This window comes from Gorilla gorilla, chromosome 5 (assembly GCF_029281585.2).
Source record: "Gorilla gorilla gorilla isolate KB3781 chromosome 5, NHGRI_mGorGor1-v2.1_pri, whole genome shotgun sequence".
NCBI classification, from domain to species: domain Eukaryota; kingdom Metazoa; phylum Chordata; class Mammalia; order Primates; family Hominidae; genus Gorilla; species Gorilla gorilla.
Window position 1 is genome coordinate 97,580,824 of NC_073229.2, and position 21,959 is coordinate 97,602,782.

Consider the following 21,959-nt stretch of genomic DNA (forward strand, 5'->3'; position numbering starts at 1 on the left):
AGGTTTTCTATTACACTGGTCTATGTATCTGTCTTTGTGCCAGTACCATGCTGTTTTGATTACTGTAGCTTTGTAATATGTTTGAAATCAGGAAGTATAAGGCCTCTAACCGTGTTCTTTTTTCAAAATTGTTTTGATTATTTGGGGTTCCTTGTGATTCCATACAAATTTTAAGATGAAATTTTCTATTTCTAAAAAAAAAAAAGCCATGGCAATAACCTTCTAAGTAAATTACAACAAAATAAAGGTATATGTAAATGAAGTAAGTAATAATTAACAGAGCAACAAGTGACCTAGCTAGGTCCATTTTAGGAGAAGGTCTGGGTCAAGTTGGGGGTGGGGGCTTTGTAATATCAAGAGGGGAGACCTGAGATCAGTATAAAAGGGATTAAAGTGGTCATAGGAGCTCCAGCACTTCTGAAGGCTAAACACAGCTGAAGTTTTGCTCACTAGTTTGATCTCAACAAGTGCCAATGAATTAAGTTATTGGAAATCTCACTGGATCTATGTGCATTAATACTTAGGCATGTTCTTTTGTTGGCCTAGGTAAGTTGCCTGGGAATTTTAGTAATTGTCCCTGCTATCTGCATACATTGCTCTCCTCTCCCAAGGAAAGGTAAGGCATTGGCCATGGAGGCTTTAGCCCATCCAGAGTGGGTAGTAGAAGCAGAATTGAGAAGTGACTATCAAAAATTTCCATGTGGTAAAAGTTGACATGTAGATTATACCAAATTAGGAAAAAAAAAAAAATCAGACAGAATATTTATGAACCAGCCGGGCACAGTAGCTCACTCATGTAATCCTGGCACTTTGGGAGGCCGAGGTACGCAGATCACCTGGGCAACATGACAAAACCCTGTCTCTACAAAAAAAAAAAAGAAGAAGAAGAAGAAAAAGACTTATGAACCCCTATATCATTTTTATCAGTTTGTTTTGCAGAGACTTAAAACATGCTTATAATGGCCTCTTGTTCTTCCTTAGGGAGTTCAGTAAAAGAAAGCAGGAGATCACTGTCATGGTTCCTAGCATGCAAAAGGATGACTAATTCACAGGACTGTAGGACTTAACATGGCTTAGATGTAAAGTACATTCCAGTGCTTAGGGAATTCAGTGAAACCCTTGTTATGAGATGATATTCTATATGAAAGGAAAGACAAATGGATTACAGCCATGCCACCCTTACCAGCAACTTAATTCTCCAGATAAGGAGTTGGGGAGAATCAAATAATACATCTTATTGAGGTGCTACTGTTTAGCAGATGCTGCTGCATTTGCTCACTATACTTAGAAATAATCTTTTGGGGCCGGGCGCAGTGGCTTATGCCTGTAATCCCAGCAGTTTAGCGGATCACGAGGTCAGGAGTTCGAGACCAGCCTGGCCAGCATGGTGAAACCCCGTCTCTACTAAAAATATAAAAAATTAGCCGGGCATGGTGGCGCATGCCTGTAGTCCCAGCTACTAGGGAGTCTGAGGCAGGAGAATTGCTTGAACCCAGCAGGTGGGGATTGCAGTGAGCCAAGATTGTACCACTGCACTACAGTTGATGGGCGACAGAGCGAGACTCCATCTCAAAAAAAAAAAAAAAAGAAATAATCTTTTGGTATTTATTCCGAGATCTGATATTATTTCAAAGAATCTTGTTTTTGATCTGCCTTATATGAGATAGATCCTTATGTTAATGAAACTTTCATATATCTGCAGAGCTCTCGATGTTCTGAAGTATGAGGAAGTTGACATGGATTCATTAGCCAAGGCTGTTCCAGAGCCCTTGAAGAAGTATACTAAATGTAGAGAGCTGGCTGAAAGACTGAAAATAGAAGGTAGAAAATAATTTTTGACTTAACATACCTTTATCATTTGTGCAAATTATGAATAGACAACAGATCCATTATTACTGTTGGACCAGCACAGTGTTAGCTTCTGTGCTTTTCAAAAGTGTGGTCCTCAGCTAACAGCATTGCAACACCTACAAGCTTGTTAGAAATACAGAATCTTGGCTGGGCGCAGTGGCTCATGCCTATAATCCCAGCACTTTGGGAGGCTGAGGTGGGCTGATTTCTTGAGCCTGGGCATTCCGGACCAGCCTGGCCAATATGGCAAAACCCTGTCTCTACAAAAAAAATACAAAAAATTAGCTGGATGTGAAGGTACATGCCTGTAGTGCCAACTACTATGGAGACAGAGGTGGGAGGATTGCTTGAGGCTGGGAGGTGGAGGTTGCAGTGAGCCAAGATCGCTGTACTCCAGCCTGGGTGACAGAGCAAGATGACATCTAAAAAAAAAAAAAAATTAAAAAAAGGAAATACAGACTCTCAGGCTTCACCTCAGACCCACTGAGAATCTATATTTAAACATGCTTTTCAGGTGATTTACATGCACATTTCAAATAAGTGGTACTGCAGAGTCCTCCTATAAATAAATATATATATATAATATATGTGTGTGTGTGTGTGTGTGTGTGTGTGTGTATTTCTTTTTTTTTTTTTTTTTTTTGAGGAGGAGTTTCCTTCTTCTTGCCCAGGCTGGGGTGCAGTGGCATGATCTCGGTTCACTGCAACCTCTCCCTCCCGGGTTCAAGTGATTCTCCTGCCTCAGCCTCCTGAATAGCTGGGATTACAGGCATGCACCGCCACGCCTGGCTAATTTTTTGTATTTTTAGTGTTCACGGGGTTTCACCATGTTGGCCAGGCTGGTCACGAACTCCTGGCCTCAGGTGATCTGCCTGCCTCGGCCTCCCAAAGTGCAGGGATTACAGGCGTGAGCCACTGCACCTGGCCAAAAATAAATATTTTTTATAGGAGGGCACCACAGTACCACTTATTTGAAATGTGCATGTGTGTGTGTGTGTCTGTTTTGGTTTTTTCTTTTTTGAGATGGAGTTTCACTCTTGTTGCCCAGGCTGGAGTGCAATGGTGCAATCTTGGCTCAGTGCAACCTACACCTCCCAGGTTCATGCAATTCTCCTGCCTCAGCCTCCCAAGTAGCTGGGGTTACAGGGCCCCGCCACAAGGCCCGGCAAATTTTTGTATTTTTAGTAGAGACAGGGTTTCATCACATTGGCCAGGCTGGTCTCAAACTCCTGACCTCAGGTGATCCGCCCGCCTTGGCCTCCCAAAGTGCTGGGATTACAGGTGTGAGCCACTGCACCCAGCATATATATATATCTTTATATATTTTTTTAACCCTGAACTTTCTTTTTATACTCTCCCGACCTAATGTTTTAATAATGAGAAAAATAATACTATCTTTGGCTTTGACAGTATACTGAAATACTCTACCATTGACAAATACTTACTTTGTATCAATACTCTTGGTCAGTTTATAGACCATCAAAGCCACAGCTGTCTCTGGTAGTTGCTCTGCATTTTTTTAAGTTTTTCATAATGAAAATTTTTATTATGAAAATACTGAAGCTGGACGTAGTGGCTCACGCCTGTAATCCCAGCGCTTTGGGAGGCTGAGGTGGGCAGATCACCTGAGGTCAGAAGTTCGAGACCAGCCTGGCCAACATGGTGAAACCCCATCTCTACTAAAAATACAAAAAAATTAGCTGAGCATGGTGGCAGGCACCTATAATCCCAGCTACTCGGGAGGCTGAAGCAGGAGAATTGCTTGCACCCAGGAGACGGAGGTTGCAGTGAGCCGAGATCGCACCATTGCACTCCAGCCTGAGCGACAAGAGCGAGACTTCATCTTAAAAAAAAAAGAAAAGAAAATACTGAGAATAATATTGGCTTCTGCATTTTGATAGAAGGTGTTTTTTCATGGGTGGAAAATGATGTAGTGAAAAAAGCAGGGAACAGGATAACATGGTGAGAAGGGAAGACAAAGTTGGATGATGGTGTGCTGTTCAAACAGGAAAAGACTATGCTCTTTGGGAACCAGCCAGAATGGTGATCATGCTGCATTCCTTCTAGCAGTGGCATTTTCTTTTCTTTTCTTTTTTTTTTTTTTTGAGACGGAGTCTTGCTTTGTCGCCCAGGCTGGATTCCAGTGGCGCAATTTTGGCTCACTGCAACCTCCACCTCCTGGGTTCAAACAATTCTCCTGCCTCAGCCTCCTGAGTAGCTGTGAGTACAGGCATGCACCACCACACCTGGCTAATTTTTTTATTTTTAGTAGAGACGGGGTTTCACTATTTGGCCAGGCTGGTCTTGAACTCCTGACTTCAGGTGATCCACCCGCCTTGGCCTCCCAAAGTGCTGGGATTACAGGCATGAGCCACTGCTCCTGGCCTTTTTTTTTTTTTTTTTTTTTTTTTTTGAGATAGAGTCTTACTCTGTCACCCTGTCGCCCAGGCTGGAGTGCAGTGATGCAATCTGAATTCACTGCAACCTCGGCCTCCTGGGTTCAAGCCGTTCTCCTGCCTCAGCCTCTCAGGTAGCTGGGACTATAGGCGCGCACCACCACACCTGGCTAATTTTTGTATTTTTTTTAGTAGAGACAGTGTTTCACCATGTTGGCCAGGCTGGTCTCAAACACCTGACCTCAGATGATCTGCCCACTTCGGCCTCCCAAAGTTGTTGGGATTACAAGCGTGAGCCACCATACCCAGCCAGCATTTTTTTTCAGTTCCACAAAGGCCTATCACCTTGCAATGCTTTGGATGTCTGTGTAGGATGACCCAAGTGCTACCTACCATTCCACCACACAAGTTTACAAAAGTCTAGCAACAAAAGGAAACTCATCAGAAACTCTAGAATTATTCTTCCAAATGATTAAACACTAGCAATATATTAAGGTAGAAGAAGGATCGTTGACCTGTTATTTTACCATCACAATTTCTCTGTTGAGTAAAAATTTCTTTATTAAACACTTAGGGCTGTTAGCTCTGGGGAAGAGTGATTATATATTTTAAACTTGGTTTGCAGTTTAACTTTGTTCAATAAATTGTCAGGTTCAGGTTAGGATAATCCAGAAAAATTATCATTAACTTGTTTATAGAAAGCCCTGACTTCAGACATTGAATAGCTACTGTTTTTACTTGTTCTTTAAAGACTCTGGCATATATAAAGACTCTCATAACTATCATGGCTTAAAAAAAAAAAACTATACTAGATTGAAATATAACACATGTCAGTGGTTTTCAGATTGCTACCTGAATCCCTCCACTAGACAAAACATTTCTTGAGGGCATAAATCAGTGTGAGATTCTTCTTTGTATTCTCTCTCTTGTTTTGTTATATGTGAATACATATAACATTATACCCTTATATACCTTTAGCATATGCATTACCTCATATATTTCATGATACCTTGAAGAGTCTATTCTTGAGTCATAACATTATATTACAATTTGCTGTACTAATTTATTATATTACAATATTATATAAGCTATTTACATGCATTATTTCATTTGATACTTAGAACTGCCCTGTGAAGGACAGATATTAGCATTGTTGTCCCAGTTTTACAGATAAGTGGTAATTGCCCAAGATCACACAGTTGGTGAGTGGCACAGCTGGGACTGGAACCTACCTTGTCTGATTGCAAATCCTGTGTACTTCACAACTATTCTTTGTTGCCATAAAGACCCTCAGAAGTCATCTGGGCCAGCCCTTGCAATTTCTAGAAAAAGAAGCTAAGTCCCAAAATGATGATGATGTACGCATAGTCAGAGGGTAATTCATTGTTGGAGTCAGACACAGAGATGAGATGTTCTGGCTGCCAGTTAAGTGATGGAAAAAGATGCTACCAAAACCTCAGAGGACTCCCTTTCTTGAACAGGACAGAATAAGCACCTCAATTTAGGTTTTAAAACAGGTTTTTAATTTTCTAAGAGCAGAATGCTTTAAACAAAATAATTGCTGAATTATCTTCCTAACATCACTTTTGAACAATCCCTTAACTAAATTATTTAAATTATGTTTTGTCAACTAAGAAGCTTTACTTTTAAAATTTATAGCTCTATATGAAGATAATTTAAAAAACCATTTTCTTTTTTTTTTCTTTTTTTTAATTATTATTATTATACTTTAAATTTTAGGGTACATGTGCACAATGTGCAGGTTAGTTACATATGTATCCATGTGCCATGCTGGTGTGCTGCACCCATTAACTCATCATTTAGCATTAGATCTCCTAATGCTATCCCTACCCCCTACCCCCACCCCACAACAGTCCCCAGAGTGTGATGTTCCCCTTCCTGTGTCCATGTGTTCTCATTGTTCAATTCCCATCTATGAGTGAGAACATGCAGTGTTTGGTTCAAAAAACCATTTTCTTAGAGAAGTAGCTTATCTCGGCCGGGCATGGTGGCTCATGCCTATAATCCCAGCACTTTGGGAGGCCAGGGTGGGCGGATCATGAGGTCAGGAGTTCGAGACCAGCCTGGCTAACATGGTGAAAACCCATCTCTACTAAAAATACAAAGATTAGCCGGGTGTGGTGGCTTGCGTCTATAATCCCAGCTACTTAGGAGGCTGAGGCAGGAGAAATTGCTTGAACCTGGGACGTGGAGGTTGCGGCGAGCCGAGATCGCGCCACTGCATTCCAGCCTAGGCAACAAGCAAGACTCCGTCTCAAAAAAAGAGAGAAATAGCTTATCTCTAGGACATAAAATTCAACCTCACAGCCTGTTGAGAAAAATGTTCCAGCCAAGATTTGCACTGACAGTGGAAGCAAATTCTTTTTTTTTTTTTTTTTTTTTTTTTTTTGAGACAGAGTCTCGCTCTGTCGCCCAGGCTGGAGTGCAATGGCGCTATATTGGCTCACTGCAACCTCCACCTCCGGGGTTCAAGCAATTCTCCTGTCTCAGCCTCCCGAGTAGCTGGGATTACAGGTGGATGCCACCACGCCTGGCTAATTTTTTATATTTTTAGTAGAGATGGCATTTCACCATGTTCCCCATGCTGGTCTTGAACTCCTGAGCTCAGACTATCCACCCGCCTTGGCCTCCCAAAGTGTTAGTATTACAGGCATGAGCCACCATGCCTGGCCACAAATTCTTTTTTTACTTTTAATTTTCCAGATATTTGAAAAGGACATGCACTAAACTACTAGACAGAATGTTGTAGTTAATATGCAAGACACTCCATTTGTCTTAGCTTCAGTTTCCTCCTATGTAAAAGGGAACACCTACCCAACCCATCTCATGAAATGAGTGTTGAATGAGATGATATACACAAAAGCTTTTTGTAAATTGTAAGAGGCTACATAAATGTAAGTTGTTAGTATAATATAATCTGGGTATTATAACATGATTCTGATTTTGTTGACCAGCCACTTATGAATCAGTGTTGTTCCATCAACTACAAGAAATAAAGGGAGTTCAGCAAGATGAAGCTCTCCAACTGCCAAAAGACCTAGATTATTTGACTATCAGGGATGTGTCTTTGTCCCATGAAGTTCGAGAGAAACTACATTTTAGTCGTCCACAGACGGTAAGAAAATAGGCAGGAGAATAGAAACAAGTTATAGATAAAGATACAGTGCTTTAATTTTTTAAACCTGGGGTTATAATGGCCATATAACTAATGTTTTATTTAGTAATAAGAAACTTCCAGCATGGGCAACACAGCAAGACCCCATCTCTACAAAAATACAAAAATTAGCTGGGCATGGTGGCATGCACCTGCAGCGCCAGCTACTCGGGAGGCTGAGGTGGCAGATACCTGAGCCCAAGACACTGAGGCTGCAGTGAGCCATGATTGCACGACTGCACTCCAGCCTGGGCAACAGAGTGAGACCCTGTCTCAAAAAAAAAAGAAACTTGACCTCAGATTTTTTTCTTGTGTTTCTAAGACAGATGTTGGTATGTTTGTATGAGAGATGATAAAGCTTAACTTTAACTAAATAACTGGAAGTCAAGAATTGGTTTGATTGGAACTATTCTCTAGTCCCAACCATGTGATAAAGCATCAGGGCAAACTATGCAAGATAGTACACGTGTATGGCTTAAAGGAAACCATACTAGGTTAAAATATAACTCATATTTGTGATTTTCAAGTCACTACTTGGAGTCCTCCCTAGGAGTTCCATAGTGTTGCCTTGGGAACTAATGGGAGAAAGAGGGGAGCCAAAAAATGCCACCACCACGTGCTTCAGACTAATTGTGAGAGGGTATATGCATGTTCCTTTGTGTAAACAAATAAACTTTTAATTTACTGTATAATAATTAGTATTGGGCTTCTAATAAATGTTTAAAGACTGATAAACTGTACTTACTGATTCTGAAATACACTTTTCTCCACATTTTAACATCTCTAAAATTGCATCTTTTTTTTTTGAAATGGAGTCTCACTCTGTCACCAGGCTGGAGTGCAGTGGAACGATCTCGGCTCACTGCAACCTCTGCCTCCTGGGTTCAAGCAATTCCCCTACCTCAGCCTCCCAAGTAGCTGGGACTACAGGCGCATGCCACCACACTCGGCTAATTTTTTTTTGTACTTTTAGCAGAGACAGGGTTTCACCATGTTGGCTGGGATGGTCTCGATCTCCTGACCTCATGATCTGCCCGCCTTGGCCTCCCAAAGTCCTGGGATTACAGGCGTGAGCCACCGTGCCTGGCCAGTTGCATCTTTACTATCTCAAAAATTGATGGTGTGTCACAGTTTAATGGACATTTTTTTTTTTAGTAGTGTTTCATAAAATAAAGGGGCATATTACAAAAATATAGACTGTAGAAAAATTTGAAAAAAACTATTTTTACAGGGAGGAGTAATTTCATTAATATAAGATGGTATTCTTAGCAACAGTCATCATGGAAACCAGGAAAATAAGCCTTAAATTTTATGACTTTGTCCCTTCCTATTGATTTCAGGTTATGTTTGTATGGATAATCATAGGCTACACTGCCACACTGTCCAACATGATAGCCACTCGCCAATTGTGGTTATTTACATTAATTAAAATTAAATAGGCCAGGTGCAGTGGCACGCACCTATAGTCCCAGCTACTTGGGAGGCTGAGGTGGGAGGATCGCTTGAGCCCAGGAGGTAGAGGCTGCAGCAAGTCATGATTGTACCACTACATCCCAGCCTGGGTGACAGAGTGAGACCCTGTCTCAAAAAAAAAAAAAAAAAAGAAAGAAAGAAAAAGAAAAAAATTAAATAAAATGTAAAATTCAGCTCCTCAGTCTTACTAGCCACATTTCAAGTGCCCAGTAGCCACATATGACTAGTGGCTACCATATTGGACACTGCATTATTGCAGTGCACATGTTATAGAAGATTTCCATCATCATAGAAAGTTCAGTTGGACAGCACTGGTCATAGGAGTTCAGAACTCCTTGCCCACAATTCCATAATACAAAAGGCTCTGGCAGAAGTTTGCCACAAGCTCATTTGGTAGCAAAACTGAGCTCAGCTCAGAAGAGGCTATATGGTCTTTATACTGTTCAGAGTGAATATTCATACATTTCACTGTAAGAAATATTAATAGGATTAAAAATGTGGGGCGCTGCCCCACACACTGCTGAGGCTGTTACATTAGGTACCGCCTCAAGGATTAGATATATCTTATTACAAAAACATATGGCTTCAAGGATTTCATTTCATTTTATTTTTTTGAGAGAGGGGCTTACTCTGTCACCCAGGCTGGAGTGCAGTGGCATAATCACAGCTCACTGCATTCTCGACCTCCCAGGCTCAAGTGATCCTCCCACCTTTGTTTTCTGAGAGGCTAGTACTACAAGTGTGCACCACCATCCTAAGCTAATTTTTGTTTATTTTCTGTAGAGACAGAGTCCCACTATTTTGCCCAGGCTGGCCTCAAGAATTTCAAATAAGGGACTGTGGACCTATATTTGAAGAAAGGAACTTGATTACAGTTTTTCTTAGTTTAATGGGACAAAAAAGTAGATACTCTAACATCTATTAGTTATGTAATCTTGCACAAGCTATTTTAACATTTCTGTGCCTCAGTTTCCCATTTGTAAAATGAAGACATAAATAATATTTCCTTTATCTACTTTACAAGGAAATATGTTAAGATAATACATCAAAATAATAATTAAGAAAATATTGTATAAACTATACTATACAGATTGTTATTTGGAGGAAAATAGATTTGATTTGACATAGCATAGCTCACTTAGTTTCTCTTGTGGTATTGATTCTTAGATCGGGGCTGCTAGTCGCATACCCGGAGTAACACCTGCTGCCATCATCAATCTGCTGAGATTTGTGAAGACCACTCAACGAAGACAAGCGGCTATGAATGAATCATCCAAGACTGATAAATACTTATGTGATGCAGACAGACTTCAAGAGAGAGAGTTATAGCTTTCAATTCATAAAAGATTTTTAAAGAGCATATAAATAATTTGATCAATACAACAGTATAGATAAAAGAATTATTTAGCACATGTTAAAATAGCTTTATTAGGTTACTATGGGTTTGCCATTAATTTCTGAGTGGGACAGAAATTATAATTGTGCTTTTTCGTGTATATGAAAAAACTAGTCGTAAACAATTTGTACTCTTTCTTTAAGGAGCTGTAATACAAATAACTTTGTGCAGTGTTCATCAAAGAGAGAGACAGTGAACCTAAAACTGAACCTGGAATAAAACTCAACATGCAGATTTGCCTACTCATAGGGACTTTGCCTATTAAGTCTACCAAATTAAAAGTCTTATCATTCAGCGTGTTTTGAGAGTTAATAATCTTTTGCTTGGTTATACTAGGCTAGGAAGCAATATCAAAGCCCTTAAATTCTCAAGACTAAAGACTTGAGATTATATAAAATTATCCAGAATCATTCAGCTAATACTATTGGAATATAGTATGTAGGGTGAAAGTTGACAGAAATCTGTACTTCTTCAGGAAATCCTCACTGGTAATTGTTTTGAACATTAATGAAAGCCCTATAAAATAGAAAGATTGGAAATCACCATTGTTTCCTATTATCCACAGTGTGGATGGATACTTATTTGGTGACCTAGTTATGGGAGAATTGAGTAACGTTAGTTATTTTATATCATACCATAAAAATATTTTCTTAAGAAATTGTCATGGCCATCATTTCTTAACAATGAAGACAGGTCCATAGTAACTGGTGAGTGGTGTTTCCCTGTTTTTAAGTCAGAATGACAGAAAAAACAGAATAGTGGTAGTACCCCTCTTCCTCTCCAGTACTTCAATGGTATGTCTTCACAGGGGTTAGAGTGGGATAATCAGCTGGGCCTTTTGACTCAGATACCTCAGATACCTCAACCATTCTAAATAGACTAAGGGATGAATACAGCCAAATGGGCCAGACAGCCCTGCTTGTCTCTGGAATTCCAACCCAGATCTCTGGTGTCAGCCTAGGGAGAAGCTCCCGTGTCACCTTCGGGCCAAAGCAGGTACTCAGGAGAGTTCTAAGGGCCCCAAAGTCACTTTGGCTCCAGATGTGTATGTTAAGCCTGATTATGGGTGTGAGGCAACCAAGTATCTTGTTACTATAATTGCATATGGCCACTTGGAGGTAGCTTAGTTTTCATGGGTTTATTTTATCTAATTTTAGTCTTTCCAGAAAGCAGTAAGATTAGTAGCAAGTAAAAAGTATTTGTAGTGCTGGATAATTTAGGAATGATGAATATTTTTTAATACTTGATTCAGTGATTTCAAAAGGTCGTAACTTTTAGTCATAGCTACTCCTGGGCAAAATTCTTCTTACAGAGACAATATTAATTACAATACCACATCGTGTATATATTTTGAAAAGAGGCTGGTTGCAGCAGCTCACGCCTGTAATCCCAGCACTTTGGGAGGCTGAGGCGGGTGGATAACCTGAAGTCAGGAGTTCAAGACCAGCCTGGCCAACATGGCAAAACCCCATCTCCACTAAAAATACCAAAATTAGCCAGGCGTGGTGGAGCAAGCCTGTAGTCCCAGCTACTCAGGAGGCTGAGGCAGGAGAATCGCTTGAACCCAGGAGGCAGAGGTTGCAGTGAGCTGAGATTGTGCCACTGCACTCCAGCCTGGGGGACAGAGTGAGACTGTTTCAAAAAAAAGAAAAAGAAAAGAAGGTGTTTTGTGTTTTTGTCCTACCTGTTCAGCAAAATAATGAAATTCATTGTTTCTAAACTTTTTTTTCTGATTAAATACAAGAGTAAAAAAAGTGAATGGAGTGCCTTTTGAATAGAATATAACAAAAATTTATCTTAAAGAAACGGGAAGTAACCTGGCACAGTGGCTCACGCCTGTAATCCCAGCACTTTGGGAGGCTGAGGCAGGTGGATCACGAGGTCAGGAGATCGAGACCATCCTGCCCAACATGGTGAAACCCCATCTCTACTAAAAATACAAAAATTAGCTAGGTGTGTTGGCACGCGCCTGTAGTCCCAACTACTCAGGAGGCTGGGGCAAGAGAATCACTTGAACTCAGGAGGCAGAGGTTGCAGTGAGCCAAGATCATGCCACTGCACTCCAGCCTGGCAACAGAGTGAGACTCTGTCTCAAAAAAAAAAAAAGAAACAGGAAGTTCAAGTATTTTGGGAGGTTCTTGACAGCTACAATTTGGGGCTAGTGACACTACACACATATAAAGAAACTTTAAAGTTTCTTAGTAATGAAGGTTTGTAATGCTATTCCATTACAATAGTAACTGTCTCACTGAAAAATGTTTCATGGAAAATACATATTTTAGATTCTATGATTTGCTTTAGGATGTGAACTTCTTTATTTTTTAGAGATAGGGTCTCACTCTGTTGCCCAGGCTGTAGTGCAGTGGTACAATCATAGCTCACTGCAGCCTTGATCTCCTGGGCTCAAGTGATCCTTATGCCTCAGCCTCCCAAGTAGCTGGGACTACAGGCACATGCCACCATGCCTGGCTAAGTTTTAAAAAAATTTTTTGTAGGAATGAAGTCTCACTATGTTGCCCAGGCTGGTCTTGAACTTCTGGCCTCAAATGATCCTCTTGCCTTGGCCTCCCAAAGTGCTCAGATTACAGGCATGAGCCACCACACGTGGCCTGAAACCTCTTTAAATCCACAATGTTTGTATGTTAACTTAAACAAAATTACGTCACTTAATATGTCAAAACAGCCTACCCTCTGGTGCTGCTATGCAGAAGTACTACAGAATATGATGCCCTAGGAAGAAATCAGCTAAAAATGTAACCTTACTCAATGTAGTTACTTCATAGAAATCCCATCACTGACAATAATCAGCTGCCAACGAAAGCTGGCCATACTTGTGACTTCCTCTATTCACCACAGAACAGACTGCCTACCAGTTGAAAAAGCCAGGTATTTTTTCAATTCAATTCAACAGGAACACCAAAAAATAAGAAATGACTAAGAAACACTAAGCATTTGTAAAATTACTGGGGGAGGAAGGATGAAGATACGAACCTATGCTAAATTAAACGATTATGGCCTTGAAAATGAAGTTCCTTTATAGCCAAAAGCTTAAATTTTGTTACTGATGGTTTTAAAAGTATTTTGTCATTTTTTAGTTTCAACCTAGATTGGAATAGCCACGGCTTTTCTACTTCAAAAATTTCAACTCCTAGAAGAATGCCCTGTCCAGAAGAAGTGGTCAGGAGTATCAGGAAAGCCACCAGCAGAGACTAGGGGTTTATTCTGATCTGGAAGAGCCACTTAACACTGGAATGCACACAGTGAAAATTAATTGTTCCTCTTACACTCCCTCTCCACAATACTTCTATTATTACACTTACTTCATTCTACCTTAATGTTTTTATTTAGAGACAAGATCTCACTCTGCCACCCTGGCTGGAGTGCAGTGGCATGATTACAGCTCACTGCAGCCTCAACCTCCCTGGCTCTAGCTATTCTCCCATCTCAGCCCTCCAAGTAGCTGGGACTACAGGTGTGCACCACCATGCACGGCTAATTTTTAAGTTTTTGTAGATATGGGGTCTTACTATGTTGCCCAGGCTGGTCTCAAAGTCCTGGGCTCAATTAATCCTCCCTCTTCAGCCTCCTGTGTAGGTGATAGTACAGGCATGAGCCACCATGTGCCTGGCCCTACCTTAATGTTAATATCTGTCTACCTTAAGAAGATATAAGCCTTGTAAATATAAGCAATATCACAGTTGTAGATACTCGTGCTTTTTAAATAGATTAATGAATACTACTAAAGGCAAGAAATGGTATTACTAAAACTCAAGTGAATAATTAAATGAGATCAAAATATTTGTGACAGGCCAGGCACGGTGGCTCACGCCTGTAATTCCAGCACTTTGGGAGGCCAGGCGGATCACTTGAGCTCAGCAGTTCAAGACCAGCCTGGGCAACATGGCGAAACTTCGTCTTTACCAAAAATACAAAAATAAGCCAAGCATGGTGGCACGTACCTGTTGTTCCAGCAACTTGGGGGCTGAGGCAGGAGAATCACTTGAGCCGGGGAGTTTGAGGCTGCAGTGAGTTGATAGCATGCCACCACACTCCAGCCTGGGCAACAGAGTGAGACCCTGCCTGAAAAAAAGCCCAGGTGTGGTGGCTCACATCTGTAATCCCAGCATTTTGGGATTACAAATCTGCCAGCGCAAGCAGATCACTTGAGGATAGGAGTTTGAGACCAGCCTGACCAACATGTTGAAACCCCATCTCTTATTAAAATACAAAAATTAGCTGGGCGTGGTGGCGTGCGCCTGTAATCCGAGCTACTCAGGTGGCTGAGGCACAAGAATCACTTGAACCTGGGAGATGGAAGTTGCAATGAGCTGAGATCAAGCCACTGCACTCCAGCCTGGGCGACAGAGCAAGACTGTCTCAAAAAAATAAAATTTGTACACTCATGTTCAAAGTAGCATTAATTCACAATAGCCAAAAGCTGGAAGTAGCCCAAGTATCCACCAATGAATGAAAAGATAAACAAAATGTGGCATATACATACAATGGAATATTATACAGCCTTAAAAAGGAAGGAAATTCATATACATGCTACAGCATGGATAAACCTTGAAAAAGTTATGCTAACTGAAATCAGCCAGTCACAAAAAGACAAATACTGTATGATTCCCTTTATAAAAGTTACCTGGAGCACTCAAATTCATAGAGACAGTAAAATGATGGTTACCAGGGGACGGGGGAGGGAGAAACAGGAAACTATTCTTTAGTGAGTACAGAATTTCAGTTTTTTTGTTTTTTGTTTTTGTTTTTGAGATGGAGCCTCACACTGTCACCCAGGCTGGAGTGCAATGGTGTGATCTTGGTTCACTGCAACCTCTGCCTCCTAGGTTCAAATGATTCTTCTGCCTCAGTCTCCTGAGTCTGGGATTACAGGCGCCTGCCATCATGCCCAGCTAATTTTTGTATTTTTAATAGAGACAGGGTTTCACATGTTGGCCAGGCTAGTCTCGAACTCCTGACCTCATGATCCGCCCACCTCGACCTCCCAAAGTGCTGGGATTACAGGGTGAGCCACCATGCCCAGTCCAGAATTTCAAGTTTTGCAAGATGAAAAGAGTTCTGGAGATGGTTGATGGTGATGGTTGCACAACAATTTGAATATTTTAAATGCCAATGAACTGTTCATTTACAAATGGTTACGATGGAATTTTTCTTTTTCTTTTTTTTTTCTTGAGACGGAGTCTCGCTCTGTCACTCAGGCTAGAGTGCAGTGGCGCTATCTCGGCTCACTGCAACCTCCGCCTGCTGGGTTAAAGTGATTCTCTTGCCTCAGCCTCCCGAGTAGCTGAGACTACAGGCGCGTGCGACGACGCCCAGCTAATTTTTTCTATTTTTAGTGGAGACAGGGTTTCACCATGTTAGCCAGATGGTCTCGATCTCCTGACCTCGTGATCCACCTCCCTCAGCCTCTCAAAGTGCTGGGATTACAGGCATGAGCCACCGCGCACAGCCAAGATGGAAATTTTTATGTTCTTTGTTTGATATGGTTTGGCTGTGTCCCCACCCAAATCTCAACTTGAACTGTATCTCTCAGAATTCCCACATGTTGTGGGAGGGACCCACAGGGAGGTAATTGAATCACAAGGGCCGGTTTTTACCATGCTTTCTTGTGATAGTGAATAAGTCTCACAAGATCTGATGGGTTTATCAGGGGTTTCCGATTTTGCTTCTTCCTCATTTTCTCTTGCCACTCCCATGTAAGAAGTGCCTTTCGCCTCCCGCCAAGATTCTGAGGCTTCCTCAGCCATGTGGAACTTTGGGGACGAAAAGAGGTTTAATTGGACTTAAAGTTCCAATTAAAGTTTCAGGTATGTCTTTATCAGCAGCATGAAAATGAACTAATACAGAGTTTTATCACTTTTTTTTTTTTTTTCCGAGATGGAGTTTCGCTCTTGTTGCCCAGGCTGGAGTGCAATGGCGCAACATCAAGTCACTGCAAACTCTGCCTCCCGGGTTCAAGCAATTCTCTTGCCTCAGCCTCCTGAGTAGCTGGGATTACAGGCTTGTGCCACCACGCCCGGCTAATTTTTGTATTTTTAGTAGAGACAGAGTTTCACCATGTTGGCCAGGCTAGTCTTGAACTCCTGACCTCAGGTGATCCACCTGCCTCGGCCTCCCAAAGTGCTGGGATTACAGACTGGGATTATAGATGTGAGCCACCGCACCCGGCAATACCCTATGCTTTTATGCCAAAGAGAAAGCATGTAATTATTTTGACCTAGGACTTCATTTTGACTGTCACTGACCAAAATCAACATTTTCCAAACTGCTGGCTGCAATTCATTAGTAAGTCATGAAATTTTTTGTCATGGGTAGTAAATACTATCCTTGGAAATTTTTGTTGCATTATTATTATTATTATTTTCCTCTTTGAGACAGGGTCTTGGTCTGTCACCCAGGTTGGAGCACAGTGGCATGATCATAGCCCACTGTAACCTTGAACTCCTGGCCTGAAGCAATCCTCCCACTCAGCCTCCCAAAGCGATGGGATTACAGGCATGAGCCACCATGGCCAGCTTGTTTCAGTAACTCACACGCGAATTATATTCACCAATTTTTTTTTTTTTTTTGAGATGGCGTCTTGCTCTATCACCCAGGCTGGAGTACAGTGTTGCGGTCTTAGCTCACTGCAACCTCAGCCTCCCAGGTTCAAGCAATTCTGCCTCAGCCTCCTGAGTAGGTGGGATTACAGGCGCACGGCTGTAATCCACCATGCCCGGGTAATTTTTGTATTTTTAGTAGAGACGGGGTTTCACAAAGTTGGCCAGGCTGGTCTCGAACTTCTGACCTCAGGTGATCCACCCACCTTGGCTTCCCAAAGTGGGTGGATGACCTCTGGGATTACAGGCGTGCGCCACCGCGCTCGGTCTATATTCACCAATTTTAAGATGCACATCTTTCCATATTTTAGTATCTCTAAGTTGGAGTATGTCTTACAATTAATGGCATCTGACAGTTATAACTGGCAGCATTTGTGACTGAAAAACATCTTAGATGCAGTGAAATACAGTGTGTGTGTTTGTATTGTGCTGCAATATAAAATGTATTTCAGGCCAGGTATGGTGGTTCACACCTGTAATCCCAGCACTTTGGAAGGCCAAAGTGGGAGGATCACTTGAGCCCAGGAGTTCAAGGCTGCAGTGAGCTCTGATCATACCACTGTACTCCAGCCTAGGCAACAGAGCAAGACCCAGTCTCTAAAAAATAAATGAAAATGTTTCTTATTGTGGATCACAGTCAAAAGTTTGAAAAAACACAATCTGTTTGAACAGCACTACTTTCTGACAGGAAAACCCCAACAGGTTAGGATCTGTGTATTCCTCAGAGTAAGAATTTTTCTAAAAAGTTTTTAAAAACTTAGTCTTACTGATCTCTTCCTATGCTCCAATTTTATAGATATAACTTAGCCTTGCGAGGTGATATAATTAAAGTCTAACTTCAAGTTGCTGTTGAGCATAGATCTCAGGTCTTCTGACTTCACAACACCTTTCTGCCACTTTCAGTGGATTTTTCCCTCCTAGGGACCAGAGGTCCTCTACTGGATTAAAAGTTTCTCCATCCCGGCAGGGTGCGGTGGCTCACGCCTGTAATCCCAACACTTTGGGAGGCCAAGGCGGGCGGATCACGAGGTCAGGAAATCAAGACCACCCTGGCTAACATGGTGAAACCCCGTGTCCACTAAAAATACGAAAAATTAGCCGGGCGTGGTGGCGGGCGCCTGTAGTCCCAGCTACTCGGGAGGCTGAGGCAGGAGAATGGCGTGAAGCCGGGAGGCGGAGCTGGCAGTGAGCCGAGATCGCGCCACTGCACTCTAGCCTGGGCGACAAAGCGAGACTCTGTCTCAAAAAAAAAAAAAAAAAAAAAGAAATTCTCCATCCCTTTTGAACAATCTGGAAGTCTGTTTCTCTTAACCTTCAGTTCCCATTCCAATCCTTTGTAACCTATTTCAGGTTAAGCATTTATGGAGGTGCCATGCTTAATTAGCCATTATGGCACTCACTCTATTTCAAAGGTTATCCCAGAATTTGGAGGCTGTAGGGGAATTCAGAGTGTGAATTTCACTTGAACAGCACCCTCTGCCGACTTAAAATATTCCTCCTATATCTGAAGACAATAATAATTTCTTAGAATTTGCTAGGCTAAACAACTATTTTTTAGTCCAGTGGCTTGTAATTAAGTCATTTTTAGTCTTTAATTATGTTGGTTGCTTTTAGAATTCTCTTTTAGAGTTGGTCTACATCCTTTTAAAACATGGGCAATCCAAATTTATAACAGTAAATTAAGATACATAAAAAAAAAACACTGGCTAAATTTAAAAGGAAACACTTCTAGAATATACTGTATTTTGACACAAGACCAGACTGTGCTATGTGTATGTGGTGTTTCAAGTAATTTAAGAAAACTGTTGGAATTTTCTGTATTTCCAGTTTCACAAGAAACAACCTCAAGGAGGGCAGTTTAACTGAAAATTCAGAGGTATTATAGCTCTGAAGAAAAATACTGATGAGCAGTTATACAAAATGAGAAATTGAGTTCTAAGAAATGCATCCCTAACTTCAACATAAAGATAGCTATGAGAAAACATTCTTTGTACCCAACCATAAATGAATAAAAATCACCTCATTTCTCATCAGATGTTTACTGAGTTGCTAGTTATATATAGAATCCTGCAAGAGGCTCAACAGGGAAGTCCAAAGAGTCAATCAAGAAGGTATGATAATGGCTAAAGATGGGGACTGTAGGTCAATGCTCCACGAGGTTCTTCTTTTGTTGCACCAATATAGCTGCACTGTTATACCCATATGGTTACAATCCAGGCCTCAGAAAATGTTGCAGATGCCCTCACCAGAAGGCTGAGAACCATTTCCTCAGTTTGCATGCCTCCAGACAGCACTAGAAGTCAAACTCAAATTGCTTACATGGTAACTTGGTTTATCCCAACACCAACTAGGATATTCCCTCAATCACATGATTGTACTGAAAATATAACCAAGTTTTATTTATGTTTTTCATTTGGTATTAGCCATCTGGCATTTAACCTCTGAAAACCACACAATCTTCTATACGCTTTTTTCACGGGAATAAATGAAACTGCTTACTTTTGACTTAGGTCTATTTGGCTTTATACGAGCAATAACCCATATTTCGGACAATGTCTCAAAAGAGATTGTGTTAAAGGAAAATCCAGGCTGCATATTGTGCTTTTATCTGTTTTGAGTTAGCTTTAAATGTAAAGTTTGACAAAAGCAAAACTACATGAACTCTTTTAGGGAAACCATGACTGGCTAAAATAGAAACTTTTAATTCCTAATACAAAGATTATTTACTCCCACTTTGACCTTATAACTCTAAGTGGCAGAGCAAATTACTTTTGTGTGCCCAAAAATGGCAAGTAAATTTAAAGCTATCACCTTCTTCACCTTGCTTTTATTAAACATTTGATAAAATTTTCACAATTGCCTTGTGATTAAAATTATGAAATATGGCCTATGTTATAGCATTGTTAGGTAAATTTTCAACCACTTGGCCCACCATAATCAAATAACAATTCTCTAGTGCAGTACCACAGACCTCTGTCCTTAGATTTACTTTGTCTAGTACTTAAAGTAAAAACACAAAAACATAAATATCAGATCTGTAAATCACAAAGTCCACATTTTTACTTATTCACGCTAGAGAGCAGGCTCCAGATACAAAATTATCTAACGAGATGATAAGATACAGGGGTGATAAAGCAAACTCCCAACATTTGAGTTTTTAAAATTAACCATACAGTGGTATGGTGTCCTGAATTGGATCCTGAAACAGAAAAAAAGGCTATGGATAGAAAAATTGGTGAAATCTGAATAGTCTGGAGAGTAGTAACATAACAATGTAGGCTGGGTGTGGTGGTTCATGCCTGTAATCCCAGCACTTTGGGAGGTGGAGGTGGGAGGACTGCTTGAGCTCAAAGTTTGAGACCAGCCTGGACAATATAGTGAGACCTCATCTCTATTATTTTTATTAGAAAAAAAGTGTCTTAGTTTTGACAAATGTACCATGATAATGTAAGATGTTAACATTAGGGCAGGCAAACTGGGTGAGGGTTATATGGAAACTCTTATCTTTGCAACTTTTCTGTGTATCTAAATTTATTCCAAAATAAATGTAAGAACCAGGCGTGGTGGCTCACACCTGTAATCCCACCACTTTGGGAGGCCGAGGCAGGCAGATCACAAGGTAAGGAGTTCGAGACCAGCCTGGCCAACATGGTGAAACCCCGTCCCTACAATGAAAAATTAGCTGGGTTTGGTGGTGCATGCCTGTAATCCCAGCTACGTGGGAGGCTGAGGCAGGGGAATAGCTTGAACCTGTGAGGTGGAGGTTGCAGTGAGCTGAGATCACACCATTGCACTCCAACCTGGGTGACAGGGCAAGACATCATCTCAAATAAAATAAAATAAAATATAAAATAAAATAAATAAAATAAAATAAATAAAATAAAATAAATAAAATAAAATAAATTAAAATAAAATTAAAATAAAATAAATAAAATAAATAAAATAAAATAAATAAAATAAAATAAAATAAAATGAAACAAATGTAAGGAAAAGACCATATATGGGCAGATCACTTTAGGTCAGGAGTTCAAGACCAGCCTGGCCAACATGGTGAAACCCTGTCTCTACTAAAAATACAAAAATTAGACGGGCGTGGTGGCACGCTCCTGTAGTCCCAGCTACTCAGGAGGCTGAAGCAGGAGAATCGCCTGAACCTGGAAGGCAGAGGTTGCAGTAAACTGAGATCGTGCTACTGCACTCCAGCCTGGGCAACAGAGTGAGACTCTCAAAAAAAAAAAAAAAAAAAAAAATGCTGTCTGGGAAGAACAGCATGGGAAGAAACCATGTGACCTAAGATTAAGAAACAGCTGTAGGAACTGAAAGTGTTTAGCTCAGATGTGACTAAGGGGTATCAATTGGTGTCTTCAAGTATTGTGGCTCTCGTAGATAAGAGCATGAAAAACACACACAAAAAAAAAGTAAAAAGTTTTAAAAAGAGAGAATGAAGTAATTTAATTACACTAGAGTCTAGGTGCAATGAGAAGTTAGCCAGCAGGCAAATTTAAATAAATATTGAAGGGCTGGGCGCTGTGGCTCAGGTCTGTAATCCCAGCACTTTGGGAGGCCAAGGTGGGTGGACCAATTGAGGTCAGTTTGAGACCAACCTGGCCAACATGGTGAAACCCCATCTCTACTAAAAATACAAAAATTAGCCGGGTGTGATGGTGGGCGCCTGTAATCCCAGCTACTCGGGAGGCTAAGGCAGGAGAATCACTTGAACTCAGGAGGTGGAGGCTACAGTGAGCCAAGATCACACCACTGCACTCTAGCCTGGACAGCAGAGCGAGATTCCATCTCAAAAATAGAAAATACAAAATAAATAAATATTGAAAACAAATTCATGGCCTGGTGTGGTGGCTCACGCCTATAATCCCAGCACTTTGGGAGGCTAAGTGCGGGGTGGATCACTTGAGGTCAGGAGTTCGAGACCAGTCTGGCCAACATGGTGAAACCCCATCTATACTAAAAATACAAAAATTAGCCAGGCGTGGTGGCATGCATCTAGCTACTTGGGAGGCTGAGGCAGGAGAATCACTTGAACTCAGGAGGCG

At 41.1% G+C, this 21,959-nt stretch overlaps 1 protein-coding gene across 5 annotated transcripts in view; it reads left to right on the forward strand.

Moving 5' to 3' along the window:
• MTO1 (mitochondrial tRNA translation optimization 1) overlaps positions 1-10,585 on the forward strand; it is a 41,775-nt gene extending 31,190 nt beyond the window's left edge. For 4 of the 5 annotated variants that reach the window (XM_031012173.3, XM_055390627.2, XM_055390625.2 and 1 more), the window contains 3 exons: positions 1,703-1,821; positions 7,223-7,383; positions 10,063-10,585. In XM_031012173.3, the coding sequence (XP_030868033.1) occupies positions 1,703-1,821; positions 7,223-7,383; positions 10,063-10,224 (442 nt within the window). In that variant the 3' untranslated portion in view covers positions 10,225-10,585. The remainder of the gene's footprint in view (positions 1-1,702; positions 1,822-7,222; positions 7,384-10,062) is intronic. The other variant, XM_055390626.2, reaches the window with a different exon arrangement.
• The last annotated feature ends 11,374 nt before the right edge of the window (positions 10,586-21,959 follow it).